Source organism: Zosterops lateralis (genome assembly GCF_965231275.1).
Source record: "Zosterops lateralis genome assembly, chromosome: 11".
Classification (NCBI taxonomy): Eukaryota; Metazoa; Chordata; class Aves; order Passeriformes; family Zosteropidae; genus Zosterops; species Zosterops lateralis.
The window spans coordinates 2421008-2435880 of record NC_139771.1 but is presented as its reverse complement, the minus strand read 5'-3'; the positions used below and the strand labels follow the sequence as shown (position 1 = coordinate 2435880).

Genomic DNA, 14873 nt, shown 5'->3' with positions numbered 1-14873 from the left:
ACCAGGTCACTTGCATTTCCAGTTTTTTTCACTGAAAGCTTTCAGAATTGGCCCAGTCCATTTTACAAACCAGTTACAAAGCCCTGTTTTTTCTTCCTAGTTTTCATAACAGCAACTCAACACTTTGTACTATCAAGGAGAAGAAATAAGACATAGAAAGGTACCAGCTATCAGAAATCTCCAAAGTTCCTCCAAATTAATCACAGGAGAGAACCAAACCCCAGGATTCAAAGCTGGCAACCTTTGAAATGATAGGAACACGAATAACCTCAGCACGTAGCAGTCAGTACCTCCACACCTCCTCACATCAGCTGTGACAAATTACCTATAGCACTACTGTTGACAAGCAAGAGCATGAAAGCAGAACCAGGGCACAGCAAGGGGCCAGCAGATGTCCATCACTTAACTGCGAAAAAAAACAAATCCAATGGCACATCGAAAGGATAAATTCTCTCCAATGAAAAGGACAAAGAAGGAAAAAAAACCCCACATATTGTTTCCCAGTAAATAAAAATTGAATGGAGGGTTGTATAAGTAGGAATAAGTTATGCAAACTTTGGTTTGGTTCCTGGAAAAAATAATAGAGGAAGTAATCAGTAAAATATGTTTAGAGTCAGACAATGGCAGTGGCAGAGTGAGGAAGCAAGAATGCAGCCATAAAGTCATGGCTAACATTTATCATGGGACAAAATAATTAATCTAGTTAAATGCTGTATAGCCCTAAACTCATACCCTTCTCCATTTCCCAACCTATTTACAAAACAAGAAACCCCAGGTGCTACAGGAGCATAAAACCATTCCAAGTGCAAGCAGGAGCACGTGTTCCCCATTGCTGGGAGGAGGCTGCAGGGGTTCCCTTCTTACCATGGTCAGGGGCATTATTAACACCACCAAATTCACAGTTCTGGTATCCCTGATGATTTGCACACATTTATTTGGGGACAGACCCCTTGCACTGCAGCCTGGCCTGCTGCTAGCAGCCAGGATGAGAGATGTGAGTGTGGACCCACCACAAACCACTGCTGCTGGGGCACACATGGGCACAAAGCACCAAAAGCCTAATGCAAGGTAACTCCTGGCCCAGAGCTGCTAGCCCAGCACCAGCACAGCTGGACTCCTGGTTATTTGGGACATTCTGTGCCCTAGCCACCCTCCAGCTTGATCCCAAACCCTCATCATCCCCAGATTAGGTTAGGCACCCTCCTCTCCACCCAGACCCCCAATCTTGCACAGTCCCAGGGGGCTAATCCCAGATATCCTTACCCCCACAGGTAAATAGCCTTTCACTCCCTGCTACTCCTACCTGCTTCCTGCCACTCCCCAAGAACTGTAGGGAGGCACAGAGCTCTTGAGAGGGCAAAGGCTCATCTCCCCTTCCCACAGGCACCTGAAGTTTCATAGCCCAGGTGCCAACTGACTCTTAATTCATACATTCAGCTTACAACCAGGTGTAACTCTTTTGTAGCCACTCTGCTTCAGGTCTCTTGAGAGCAGAAGCCAAAGGAGCTAGCTTCTCTGAGACTTGGACCTTTCCCACTTGGGAATCCCATAAGGAAAAGCATAATAGTCCTATCATTTACTCTGCAGCTCCTTTGCTGTGGAGTCCATGAACCTTTGTGAGTCTTAACCCTGAGCTCATCCTAGTCCTGAGGCAGCAGCAGAGACTTTTAACTTAAACCTTAAAGAGAAGCTGGGACAAGAAAGGAAGGCAAGAGATGGGGGACAAAATAGGATATGAGGAGACAGGTGATAACAGAATAGGAAGGGGTGGAAAATGGAGAATGGGCTGGAGGATAGGCTAGGACACAGAATAGGATGGGATGGGATGGGACAGGAAAGAAGATGAGATAGGATGGGAAGGGTGCCCAGCCCTTGAGCTGCTCCTGGCCATCTCTCCCATGACCTTGACCTTGGGCCTTTGGCACAGGGAGGCTGTCACCTGGAACGGCTGCACTGCAGGGGGTGTGGGCAGTGAGTGGGACAGGTGGGAAAAGGGGCACAGCTCTCACTCCCTCTCAATATTTGGGCAAGTTAAAAATTACTGAGCACAGAAGGGGAGTAAGATCCGAAGGAGAAGGGTGACTCAGCTTGTCAAATGACTCTGGTGGCGTCAGCCAGGCTTATTAGCATTTATATACAGAGGGACCTTTCCTGCACTGAGGCTGCTTCCTGCATAGCAGCATCTTCCCTCCTTCTCCATATCAAAGGGAAACTGATTCAGAGTTGGATGATTTTTTTTTCTTGCATTAAACCTTTTTTTTAAATGTTTTACAGCTAGCTTTGCAAATCTTCCATCTCATCCTGGGCATGGAGGGTAAAGCTCAGCCATGGCAATTCCCTGACCTGGGTGAGGAGCAGGAGGATTTGGAGCCTAGGATGCAGGCAGACCCCCATTGCATTCCCAGTTCTTCTCTTGGCTCTGCATCCTCCTGCTTTCCCTCCCCATGGCCAGGAGGAATTCACTCCAGGCAAGGGAACAGCCCCAGGAACACCTTCACAACCTTGCAAAATCACCAGCCATTAAAACAAGGAAAGCTGGGCTGAGCAGGATCCTGCCTCCTGCAACCGGCTCGAGCTGTGGGCATTGCTGGACTGACTCAGTGTAAAAATCTCTGCCAGGCATTGTGATTTTGTCAGACCCCTGGATTGAAGTGTGGATGTCCCTGAGGGTGGTGAGGGCTGGACTCAGCCAGGGCAGGCGGGTTGTGAGAGTTGCTGGCTCCTGACTCATGATGTCCAAGTGATTTGCTTTGCAGCTCCAGAGCCCACAGCTGCTAAATACCCAAACATGGGGAACCCAGGGGATCTCCAAAGAGCATCAGACTGTTTTAAAAATACTTTATTCTTTAGAAAATACAGCGTTCAGTACAGTGTGCTCTGCTCCCCCCAGCTTCAACCTCCTGACTCCGCCGAAGCCAAGGCAACATTGGGACGTTCACCGCCACAGCTGGAAAGCAGAGGGCAGGTTTACTGACCCCTTTTCCATCCTCTCAGGGAGGCAGGTGGCTCTCGAGCCCTCGCTGGTACCCAGCAGCAAGGTGCTCTCCCCCCAAGCCCCCAGCGCAGCCCAAATCACAGTGCCAAGAGCAGACCCTGTAGCCAATGATGGCCCTTGGTGGCTGGGGACGTCCCCAGGGGCACACAGGGGCTGTCATGCTCCCCCACACAAGGCTTTGGGGTAGCCCATGTGATTATGAGACATGGGGCTGCCCCAGCACAGAGGCCCAGCTGAGAACCTGGGGGACAAGGTAATGGTGGGGGCTGGGGAACGGAGAGTAGAGGACCAGCTCCCCTCAGCTCCCATCCTAAACAGGGATAGGGCTGAGTCAGGGCTGTAATAGCTCCTTCTGAGGGGGAAAACCTTACTGGGGCAGTTCAAAAACGGGATGCAAACATCACCCAAAGGCAGAGTGACCTTTCTCCAGATCCAGGCTGAGCTCAGGACTCAGTGGAGAACTTCTACCTCCCACTGCCTGGCTCTCTGCAGGGAGAAATTCCCATCCCACAGGAAGCAAAGCCCACCCCACAGGGGGTCCTGCCTGCACCCTGAGGAGGTGCGGGATCGCTCTAGGCCTGGGGCAGAGGGGCCATGCACACCAAGAGTGGGACAGGGGAACAAAGTCTGAAGGCTGGGGGGGCAGGGGAAGAAGCATTTTCTCTTTTCAAACAAGAATCCTCAGTGCTACCCCCTTCCCTTTGCATAGCACAGCTTTCAGGTGAGTGTGTCTTTCAGTCACCCAGGGGACACTGAGAGCAGTGGCTGTGATCTTGAGGGGGACAGGAGCAAGGCTGGGGACATGGCTCTGCTGCTCCCATCCTCCCCCACAACCCCGGGGCTTGCACAAGGACGTGAGGAAAAGAAACAGTGACAATCCTGAACCCTCCCCATCACTCCACCTCCAGGTGCAACAAGCCATCCAGATGTTTAAAAAAAGGAATGAAACAGGAAAAAAAAAAAGGTAAGAAAACAAAACAAAACAAAACAAAACAAAAAAAAGGCTGAGATGGAGGGAAAGATCCCCAGGTCAGCGGAGAGGAAGGCGAGAGACGCCGCAGGGATGGTGTCCATTCACCGCTGGCCCTGTGGGATCTAACTGTCCTCGCCGTTCTCGCCTGGCCCCTTGATCAGCCGCTTGTGTCCCCGCTTGCCCACAGGCCCCTTGGGCTTGGCGAAGGCCTGCTTGAAGGCGTGCTGCTTGGGGTGCACCTCCTCGTACAGGAACTCCGCCGTCAGCTCTGCGCCGTCGTCAATCTCGATCTGCCCGGCAACGAGAAACGCAGAATCAGCGGGTGCCTTGGGATCTGACACCCACCTCTGGAGCACCCAACTACCCCCCAGAGGGGCTGGACCAAGGCTGCAGCACGGTCCCATGGGAATGTTGTATCTGAGGGGGCTCATACTCACCTTCTTGGCTATCTCCAGGCAAAACTCCTGCTCCACAGTGTCGAGCAACCGGCTCTTGCAGCTGGAGTAGAGCATGCGCTCCTTGATGCTGCACTTGTACCCAGGCATGGAGTAGATAAAGACTGCAAAAAGAGAGCAGGGCTTGTGGCACTGCCCATGGCCAGAGAGCACCAGCTGCATCCCACCCTGCTCACAGCTTTTCCAGCCCAGAGTCCCAGATAACATCCAGCAACAGAGGGTGAGCACCCCATCCATCACTCCTCCCAACTATTCCCTGGTACTCCTGCAACACCGGAGGAAACCAAACCACCCACCACCAAATCCTCTGTGGCAGCACCCAGAGACCTGCGTTGCACATGGCACCAAAGGCTTTGCCAGCACCCACCACAGGAGGGAACTGACTCAAGGCTCCCTGTTGCACCATCCCTATCCCCATCCCTCCTTGCTCCACATGCAACCAATGGTCGAGGGTAAACAGGGATTGGCACAGGCTCTAACTGGCCTCTCCCAGTGCTGAGGCTCTCACCAACAGACTCCAGGTAATCTCCCTCGTGTGAGTGCTTGTACAGGAAGAAATGGTAGCGAGCAGAGTCTTGGGGGATCCTTTTGGGCAGGTCAGTGATCTCCGTGGGGCTCGTGTGCACCAGGTCAATGGTCTCCCGCTCCAGATCCAGCTTCTGATGGACAGAGGGGACAGGGAGCAGATGGAAGTGAGATACAGCAGCAGGATGTGGAGAGTAGGGCACAGAGAAGCCATGTGAGGGTCCTACCAGCTGGATGTAGTTGATTTTCTTCTGCTTGAGAGCCTGGATGGCTTGCTGGGCATCCAGCTGCAGGGGGAAGGCCAGGCCCTGCAGCGTCTGGTGCTTGCTCTCCACGCTGATCTCCGTCTTCACCTGGGGATGGAGACCACCTCGAGTGTCAGGGCACAGTGGCAAAGGGTGGGGAAGGGAGAAATAGGAAAAGCAGCCACTTCTGCAGCTAAAGCTTCTCATCCAAGGAGCTGTCTGACACACCTGCCCCACAGGGATCATGGCATTAAACCACAAAGAGTCAGCCAGGCTCAGGATGGTGGTGCTTGTCACCATCCGACCTCTCCAGGACATCACCTGGCCCCAGCCATGCACCCCCACACCTCCTACTTCATTCTCAGCAAAGACCAGCTCAAAACCAATGCTTCCCAGTGAATCCCTGGCAGGAATGCTGTGACCAGCACTGGCACGTGTCCTCTCCGACCATCTCCGACTGCAACCTGTGGGTGACAGGGGAAGCCCTGAAATCACAGCACTCAGCTGGGCACCCCACCCTCCTCAGTGGGTTTAACTGCAGCAGACAGACATTCCCTCCAACACCAGAGTTGGGGATTGGAGATCCACAGCTCAGAAAGATCCCAGCTCCTGTTTTCCCCACAACCCCTACAACAGAGGCTGCCAGCCATATCCCAAGCAAACCCCCTAGTCCAGGAGACCAAACCCCACTTCAAAGAGGGGAGAGAAAGAGATTGCAGAGACATCAAATGGCTCCAGGTGCCTCCATCCAGCCACAGCAGGGGCCCTGGTGGGGGCTGAGGGAGAAGGGCAGGACGCGCCGGGCACACCATACCTCCTCGGGGTCGGGGTACTCTACCAGCGATGGGCAGCAGCAACAGCCCCCCACCATCTGCCACAGAATACAGGGAGATGGTGTCACCCCAATGGCAGACCCACCTTAAGACCCCCTCCCAGGGAAACACTCCAGCAACACTATCCCAGGTGCTCTGCAGTGACCACGAGTCCCTTTCTTTTGGGATCAGTTTTGGGGATTTTGGATAGAGTCCAACCTTTATGGTTTTTTTTTCCTTTCTTCATTTCCCTCCCCCTGATAGAGAAAAGGAAGAGAAGTCAAGGCATGCCAAGAGAAACACAAGAGGTTTGAGCTGACATCTCAAAACCATTCGGCAGCACCAAAGTGGGTCTCTTTACAGGCTGCCCTTTGTTACAGCAGTACCCACACTCTGGGGAGATGATGCCCGGAGCACAGCATGCAGGAAAGCACTGCCAGGAGAAGGAAAAACCGGGCATCAAGCGGGCAGAGCAGCCTACCATCTCAGTGCTCGAGTCTTGGGAACAGGAATCCTGCGAGCGTGGGGAGAGGAGACACACTGTCAATGGCACCCGGCGCAGGGAGGGGGTCTCGTGTCAAAGGAGAAGGGGTGGGGGACACACGGATGTGCCAGGAGGAGGGAGCTGCACCACCTCTCTGCTGGAGGACAGGGAAGGCTGATCCTGGTGATGTGGGCAGGGAGAGCAGCAAAAAACGACACAGGAAATGCCAGTGCTGGGGAGGAGCAGGAGGGAGAGCCTGGGCAGCCCTGAGCCTGGGCATGTAGGATCTCCAACATCCCTGTGCAGACCCCATCTCTGCCCGGTCTCCTCATGGGTTCCCAGTCAGGGTGGCTCCAACCCAGGGTCTGGAGGAGTTCCAGCACTTGCAGCAATAGCTTTTAGGCTATCCTCCACCAAGGAGCATATATGGAAGGTTTGTGAGGAAAAAAAAAGTCCATGCAAAGCATCCTGGAGGATGAACAGGGTGTTGATGTGCAGGTCTCTGGAAAGGGAAATAATTGTTCAGGTGGGCATGAAATTCAGCTGACCTCCAGCTCTGCTATCCTACTATTCCTCAGAGTGCTATGGCACCAGCAAAGGCCTGAGGGCAATTGTCCCGGGATCCAGGACACACACAAGTTCACCTGGTCCCACCCTGTGGAGAGGTGCAGCACAAGGACATTACCACTGCCAACACCTCCAGAAGCCCATCTTTCTCTCCCATAAATGCAAGAATACTAGAAGAGTTACAGTGGAACTGTAGAGACCTTAGCTTCTACAAAAAGTACACTGAAGCCCATAAACACCAAGAGATGGAAATTTGTCCCAGCAGCATCAACTCCTCCATATACCTTTGTATTTTCTACTCCTTCCCTTTTCAAAAACATTAAAAACTGGCTGCCTGAAACAATCCCCAGGGCATAGCCTGGGAGCAGTGCATGGGACAGCTGAGCATGTGCCACATCCCAGCCTCCCAACCTTGCCAGCAGCAGGCTTGCCTGGAAGGTTATTTTATTTCCTTTTCTTTAGATTAGATTTTCTCCTCCTCTTTTGTCCCTCTTGGTGTGGTGCTGATCCTGCCTAAGGAGCATTTCTCTGTCTTATAGCAAAATCCTCATGGGAGGGTCCTGGCAAAGCACCACCAGCCCTGTGAGGCAGATGTGAAGGACACTCCCTTACACACTGTGATGGCACCCCCGTCTTTGTTTCTTCTCAATTCTCCTTCCTTCTCTCCCAACTCCAAGGCTGCCTTACTCTGCCTCATGGGCCTGCCAATAGGATATGCCCAGCTCCTTCTCCACCCATGTTTCTGAACCTGCAACACTTCTACAAAGACTCCCCAGTCGTGGGTGTTGAACTCAATGCCAAATTCAAAGATGTTTCTTAGCCCACGGTCTGCTGACAACTATCAGCTCAGTAAAGCTGGCATTTTCCAGCTATTAAATATATATATATAAAGCAGGTGGCAAATTTCCATGAGCTCCCACCCAGCTATCAAAAAGGGGGTTAACTCATGACATCACCTCTGTCTATCCAATCTTCAAACCACAACCTAAAACCTGCTTTCCCAAGGGCTGGGCAGCTGCCTGGGGGATGTTCAAACCTGATTCCTTCCCTGCTCAGTGTCAAAGGCTGCTGTGCTGGCCCTGAAGCTGCTGCCCTGCAGCCCTCACCAGTCCCTTCAGCCTATCCTGCCCTTCTCTTCCCATCCCCTCTCCACACTCATCTGGTGTCTGGGGAGGATCCCAGGCAGCTTCTGCCTGACCAGAAACACAGCCATGTGTGGGATGAAGGCTGCAAGTCTGGCCAGTATCTTGGAAGGTTGTGAGTCAACAGCATGAGAGGGGTGGGGAGTGGGACCCAGCAGCAGCTCCAGGTGAGGGGCACAGCAAAGCACTTGTGGGCTGGTGGCTTTTAAAGAAACCATGTCCCTTGTGTCATTTCTGAAATCTTAATGAATTGGTTGAACACAAGGTGATGCACAGGGTCCTGGACCTTGCAGGGGCCTGGGCAGACACACAGAAGTGCTGAGGTCAGGGCTTGCCCCAGGGCTGATTCTCAGGTCAGTTCTGGCCCTTACCACTCATTCCCACACTGGATCTGCTCTTCCAAACTCAACTCTCAGGTGCAAGCACACTCCAGGCCCCCACAGCCTGTGCACAAGGGAACCTGCAAGCTGCAGACAAGGAACAAGGCTGCAGGCATCACTGTACTGAGCAGGGTGCTACAGGTTGTGAGCTGCTCCCATACACTCCCCCTCAATCCCAGCCATCTGCTTTGTGGGCTCCAGAAACTGCCTCAAAGCTGCATTTACTGGAAGTCCTGAGATTTCCCACCTTGGGCAGGCCAGAACAGCACCAAGCACCGAAATAATAGCTCCCACTGCCTTCTGCTCCATGTCCAAGACTGAGCTACAACACAGAGACACCTTAGCACACCCAGCACTTTGCTGCTTCCTACCTTTAAATCCACAGGCAAAAATATATTTATCTTCATCTCTTTCTTAATGTCAGTGACTCCTCCCTCTGGCCCAGGCCGACATAGGGGACCATGTACTCTTAAAATAATCCCCAACAAACCAGACAGCAGCAGCATCTCCATCCAGGAGCTGCATCTCACGGGAGGGAAGGATAATGAGGGAGATCAATGAGCATCACAAGCACCACTTACCTAGGCCATTCAACCATGTAAGACACACCCCAGCAGCCAAAACTACTTAATCCTGCAGCACAGGCCAGACAAAGTGATGGCAGACCACAGAATCAGCTGTGTCAAAAGGGACCCTCAAGGATCATCAAGTCTAGATGTCCCAAGGTGCCAAACAAGCCACAGAGTCACCACCAGCACCTCTCTTCTCCAAACATGGGCATCTCCTTGGTTCCTCCAAACAAATTCTGCCCAGACCCTCCAGGCTGGGAGCTGGGATAACTCCCCTAAGACCCACCCGGTGGAGACCACCCCTTGGTGACATCTCCCAAATATCCCTCAACTTTGCCACCTGCAGACCTGCTTTGGCAGGTGGAAATCACCCCCAGACCTGCTTTGACAGGTATAAACTTCCTGCCTCATCTGTGCCATTAATTAATGCCATGAGGCTGATTGGTTTCACATCTCCCTCACATGTCCTGGTCCATCCATGAGCACCACAGCAATAGCACAGGTGGAAGAGAGGGATGCTCCTCTAGAGACAAAAGCTTTCCATGCATAAGGGAAATTCCTGCATTCCCCCAAGAAAATACTGCTTCCAAGTGGTCTTCCCACACAGTGAGCACACCCCCTTTTCTGCTTCAGTGTGTCACAGCACCACAGAGGCTGTGAAAGGCCAGCAGGGAACAATGATGACACAGCCTTGTGTGCCCCCAGCCCTACCCTGCACCACTTCCACATCCTTTCCACCATGTAAGTGCCCAAATACAGGCTAAAATCTCTATCTCTTGGGACAGCATCCCTCATATTTATAGACATAAAGGAAGTGTATGGGAGAGGATGCCGCTGCAGTCCAAAGATAAGCCTGAATTCTTCCCTATCTTCAAACTCAGCTCCGGCTTTCACTCCAACACCCACAGGTTAGAGACCTGCTTTCAGCCCCAAACCATTTTCTGACTGTCAGCAAAACACAGTCCTGAACTCTTATCTAAGCAAGGGGAAAAAAAGAGGAGTGTAAATTCCTCTTCACGCTACCATTTGACTGTGAAGGTGCTCATCCACCTTGAGAAGGACAGGAATGGTTTAAACAACAGAGAGAGAAGTAAAAACGAGCCATCCCTTTTAGCTGAATGCTCACTCCCTGCATCCCTCACCCCTTTGTGCCAGAGGGCCTGAGGGTCCTCTCCGAGGGCTGTGGGACACCCACCTCATTGATGCGGATCTGCTGGAGCTCCTGCTCGGCTGCGGTCAGCGGGGCTGGGGCAGAGCAGGAGGACACATGCTTCTGGTACCCGCTCAGGGACACATCCTCCTGCAGACAGAGGCACAGGGCAAGTGTCACGGCTGGTCATCCTGCAGGCCTGGATGTACCCTAAGCCCTGAGGTGAGCCTGAGCAACCCAGTGAGTCTCAGGCTCCCTCCTGACCCTTGATCCTGGAGAATCAAGCTAAAGGCTCTTGGATTCCTCCATGCAAATCCCACACTCGATTTGTCTGTTCTGACCACTCTGCCCCTCCCCAGTCACCCATGGATGTGTGGCAGTTGGCTCCTCTGGCTCTTTCATGAAGCTCATGAGCATGGAAGTGAGAGGGAAAGGCAGAGCCCATAGACCAGGAGCAGCAGAGGGACCTTGGAGAACAGCAGGAATGTTCCCTGGCTTCCACCAGTACCAGAGGCCCCAGCAGGACTGATGTCCAGGAGGCCCTGGCTGTGCAGCTCCCTCTGCCCATGGAAGAGAAAGAGAAACCTCCATGCAAGGCAGGAGATAAACCCCGGTGTGGAGGCAGCTCTCGCTGCTGGAGTGACACTGCCACCACCTGGCACTTCTCCCATTCAGTGTAAAGCTCCACATCTTGCAGCCTTCCTCCCACCTCTTCCACCAGACCAGAGCCATGCAGGCAGGAGAAAGCAGCACTGGCCACACAGGGAACAGTGTGGAGGACCAACACCCTGCTGTTCCCTCAACAAACACCAGCATCCCACACCCCACCACCCACAAACCAAGCTCTGGTCAGGCTGCTGAAGCTCAGGGTCAGACCCAGAACCCTTCACCATACCTTCACTGTGCCAAACATCTCATCCTTTATGTGCCCCCCGCCAAACTCCTTCTTCACAGTGGCTCTGGTGGCAGCATACAGCATCTTCAGCCGGACCTGCCAGGACAGGGATGGCACTGCTGTCACACGGGGGCACTGGGGACCAGAGAGGAGCCCAGTGCTCACAGCCACCATCCCATCACAGGCTCCACTCACCTCAGCCTCTCCTGGGAGCACCCACCGAGTTTCTAGCTCAGTCTGATTTTTAATGGCAGCATCCCCAGGTAGGGATCAGCTGGGAAAACCCACCAGCACTATTTCCGTGCCTGCAGCCTTGCCAAGTGCTGCCCACAATCCATCAGTTTACTCCATGCTTTGCTTTTTAGTCCCTGAGCTCCAGAGCACCACCTCTCACCAGCACCTGGGTTAGAGGAGGCACAAATACCACACAGCCACTTAAAAGTGACTTTTGCCTTTGGCACTTCTATTGCATCATTCTGCAGAATGCAGGGAAGAGCTTTGGCAAGTGCTTCTGGGCACATCGTGCTTCTGCAGTAAGAGCCTCTGTGGTTTGTTGAAAGATATACATATTTGAAATATATATTATTATATATGCATGTGTATATGTACATGTACACATACACAAATATACACATGCATATAAAATTGCATATATATTACTTGTATATGTATTTTTATATATGTGACCAGTGCATGTATTATCGTGGCAGTAAATCTATCTAGCTTATAGATTATAAATACTAATATATAAATATAAGATATAAATATATAACAAATATATACATAGTGTATATATATACACACATACACACATATATATACACACATAAATATGTAAATAGAAGACAAGCACACATCAGTAAATACCAGACCCATTACACAGATGTGTTCAACAGGATGGCACTTTCCAAGCTGTTCTACTGACATCTTCTAAACTTGCTTCCCATCCAACCAACCCTTTTGTGCCCACTTTCCAACAGTTGATTTTGGAGCAAGGCCTGGAGAAGGGCTGGCAGACACTCTGCATCAGCCTCAAGCAGAACAGGGCCAGGCTGGAGGCAAATCAGTGTCAGTGCCAGCTCTTCCCAGCAATGGCCAGAGCCATGGTGGGATGTCTCCATCCCGGCCTCATGGTCCACACCACTCCCCCTCTACATCCCAGCTCCTCCACCTCCTCAACTAGCACTGAAACAGGACAGAGACACAGCCCCAGTTTCTCTCTTTGTGTCTTAAAAAATCCCCCATCCCCACAGCAGTCTCCATTTCTCAACCCAGGCACCATGACCGAGGGTGTGAATGCTCCTCCTCAGCCCCAGGGCGAAGCCCCCTTGGCCAGCACTTCCTCCCCCTGCCCCTCCCCAGCATGTCCCTGTCCCCAGGCTGGTGCCAGGGCCTGGAGCTCACCGGGGAGCTGTCGGGGGACCAGGAGATGAAGAGCCACTCGTAGCCCTGGGCGTTCTGGCTGTCCAGGCGGTACAGGACGTAGCAGGGCTGCTGCTCATCCAGCAAGGGCAGCACAAAGGAGTCATAGTCAGCGTCCCAGCGCCGGGATAGCTCTTTGTGGGCTCCCAGCGTGAGCTGCTCTGCAAGGGGAAGACAGGAAAGGTGGTGTTAGATGAAAGCAAGGCTCATCCTGCAGGACCAGGTGGCGGCTCATTAAGGGTTGACTGCTGCTCCACCACCAGCAATGATGCTGTACTACAGAAGAAGAAATTATGACCTTAAGTCACAAGCAGGAATGTACATACCCAGGGATGACCTACCAGGAGAGACCATGGGGCTGTGGTTGCTGTGGAGGGCTGGTTTTCTGCCAGCCTTCTGTCAACCATCTCTTCCTCTCCTGTGTTTCTCACCAGCAAAGTTTCCTCTCTGGTGACCACCTGTGGCTTCCTCCCATTCTGGTCCCATTACCACTGCAGTCCCCAGCCATCCCTCCTTATTCTCAGGGGAACACAAGACCTCTCCCATCACACCTGGACAAGCCCTAGAGTCACTAGAACACCTTACCAGGGACATAGAGAACCATGCAGAACATTTTGGGTGCTGAGAAAGCAATGGTCTCAGCAAAATCCAGGATGATGAGCCAAAGCTACTCTCACTGGATTCCCTGTAACCTCACAGGGGTCAAAATCAAAGCTGATACCCAAAGCTCCTGTCTGTGGGCAGCAAGGATGTCCTACAGTCCCCAGCCTGGAGGGGGACCATGCTGCCAGGAGAGCCCCAGCCTCTGGAAGTAACCTGTATATTTCACACACCTCAAGCTATTATTTTCAGCTGCTACACGAGTGGCAGTGGGACTGGGAGCCCTGTAAGCTGGGTAATGCTCAGCTGGGATTTAAAGACTGGTGCAGGCATCCTACAGATGTGAATCCACACCCTTGCGAGGGTCAAGTCCGGTTTTGGGATGGCTGGGTGGGAAAGTGGTGGTGCTGGGGATACCAGCTTAGGTTGCTGGAAAACAGCCTGTATTTTTATTCTATTTGTATGTCACAGCACAGCTGGTCTGAAGCTGGGCAGATAAATCTGGCCATAAATAACAAATCCAATCCGGCCAGCCCAGTTCAGTATAGAAAAGTGAACAAGTCCTGGGTAATCCGTGACTGGACGGATTTGAACTCAAACAGGGACCCCAGCCAATCCCATCCAATCCTGAATGCAGACATTTCATTGGCCAGGGAGCTGGGCGGTGCTCAGACCCGACCAATCAGGTGTTCAGGCGCAGGAATGTTGAACCCCTTATAAAAGGGGGCGGCCATAATAAATCTGGGCTGTTTTGTCACACGGTCTCTGTGAGTTCTGTCGCATGTCTGTCTCCAACCTAGGACCCTAACATAGTAACTGGTGAATTCTCGACATGATCCACACAGCTATTCCATGTGTAGATCAAGGGAGACAGATGGCAAGCGAGGAGAGCCACCAAGCCGCAAAACAGCTGCAAAAACTGAGGCAAGGCGAGTTCTACTACAGCAAAAAAGCTCTAAAAACAGAGGCGAGACCTTTACTACAGTGAAAAAGCTGCAAAAAACAAGGCTTTATTAGATTGGCTGATATGGGCTAAGAGCCAAAGGTTGGACACAACTAAAGAAGCTGCTTTCGATATAAATATTTGGGTGCAGACTGGGAGATTTATAATAGAAGCAGCTTCCCAAGGCAAAATGAAAGCACCATAAAAATTATAAAGCCCTGGAAACTTATTTTGGACTTGTTGAAGCAGATGAAAACCGAGATGCGTGGCGAGGACTGGGTGCTGGATGAGGCATGGGCTGCCCTCTGAGTGCACGGAAGAAGTGGCTGACAAAACGGGCGCCCTGCACTGAACGGGTGCCCTGTGCCAGCACCGAGCCCTGCCATGCCAGATTGGGAATTCCTGGTGGGCAATGGAGACCCACCACGAGGCAGTGCCCAGGCAGGCAGCACTGCCCCAGCAAGTGGAGGATGCTGGAGGCACACCAGACCTCCCCTTGGTTGTGCCAAGATGTTGTGCTGTGCCAGGCCGCCCCAAACTGTTGTGCTGCACCAGATCGTGCTGTCATGTTGGGTGGGTGCCCCATGGCCATGCCACAGCTCCACATGGGGACAGCCACCCCACTGCCTGCACTGGGCACGCCTGTGCTGTCAGCTGAATCACTGGGGCTGGAGCTGCACATGCCCCTCACTCCCACAGAATTGCCCTGACTGCCT

At 52.5% G+C, this 14873-nt stretch overlaps 1 protein-coding gene across 1 annotated transcript in view; it reads right to left on the bottom strand.

The window, feature by feature from the left end:
- Positions 1–2829: 2829 nt before the first annotated feature.
- TWF2 (twinfilin actin binding protein 2) overlaps positions 2830–14873 on the bottom strand; it is a 31169-nt gene continuing 19125 nt past the window's right edge. Inside the window, exons 3-9 of the mRNA XM_083869112.1 lie at positions 12597–12775; positions 11193–11288; positions 10343–10447; positions 5176–5301; positions 4932–5082; positions 4406–4527; positions 2830–4258 (exon numbers count right to left, since the gene is read on the bottom strand). Of these exons, the coding sequence (XP_083725238.1) occupies positions 4091–4258; positions 4406–4527; positions 4932–5082; positions 5176–5301; positions 10343–10447; positions 11193–11288; positions 12597–12775 (947 nt within the window). The 3' untranslated portion in view covers positions 2830–4090. The remainder of the gene's footprint in view (positions 4259–4405; positions 4528–4931; positions 5083–5175; positions 5302–10342; positions 10448–11192; positions 11289–12596; positions 12776–14873) is intronic.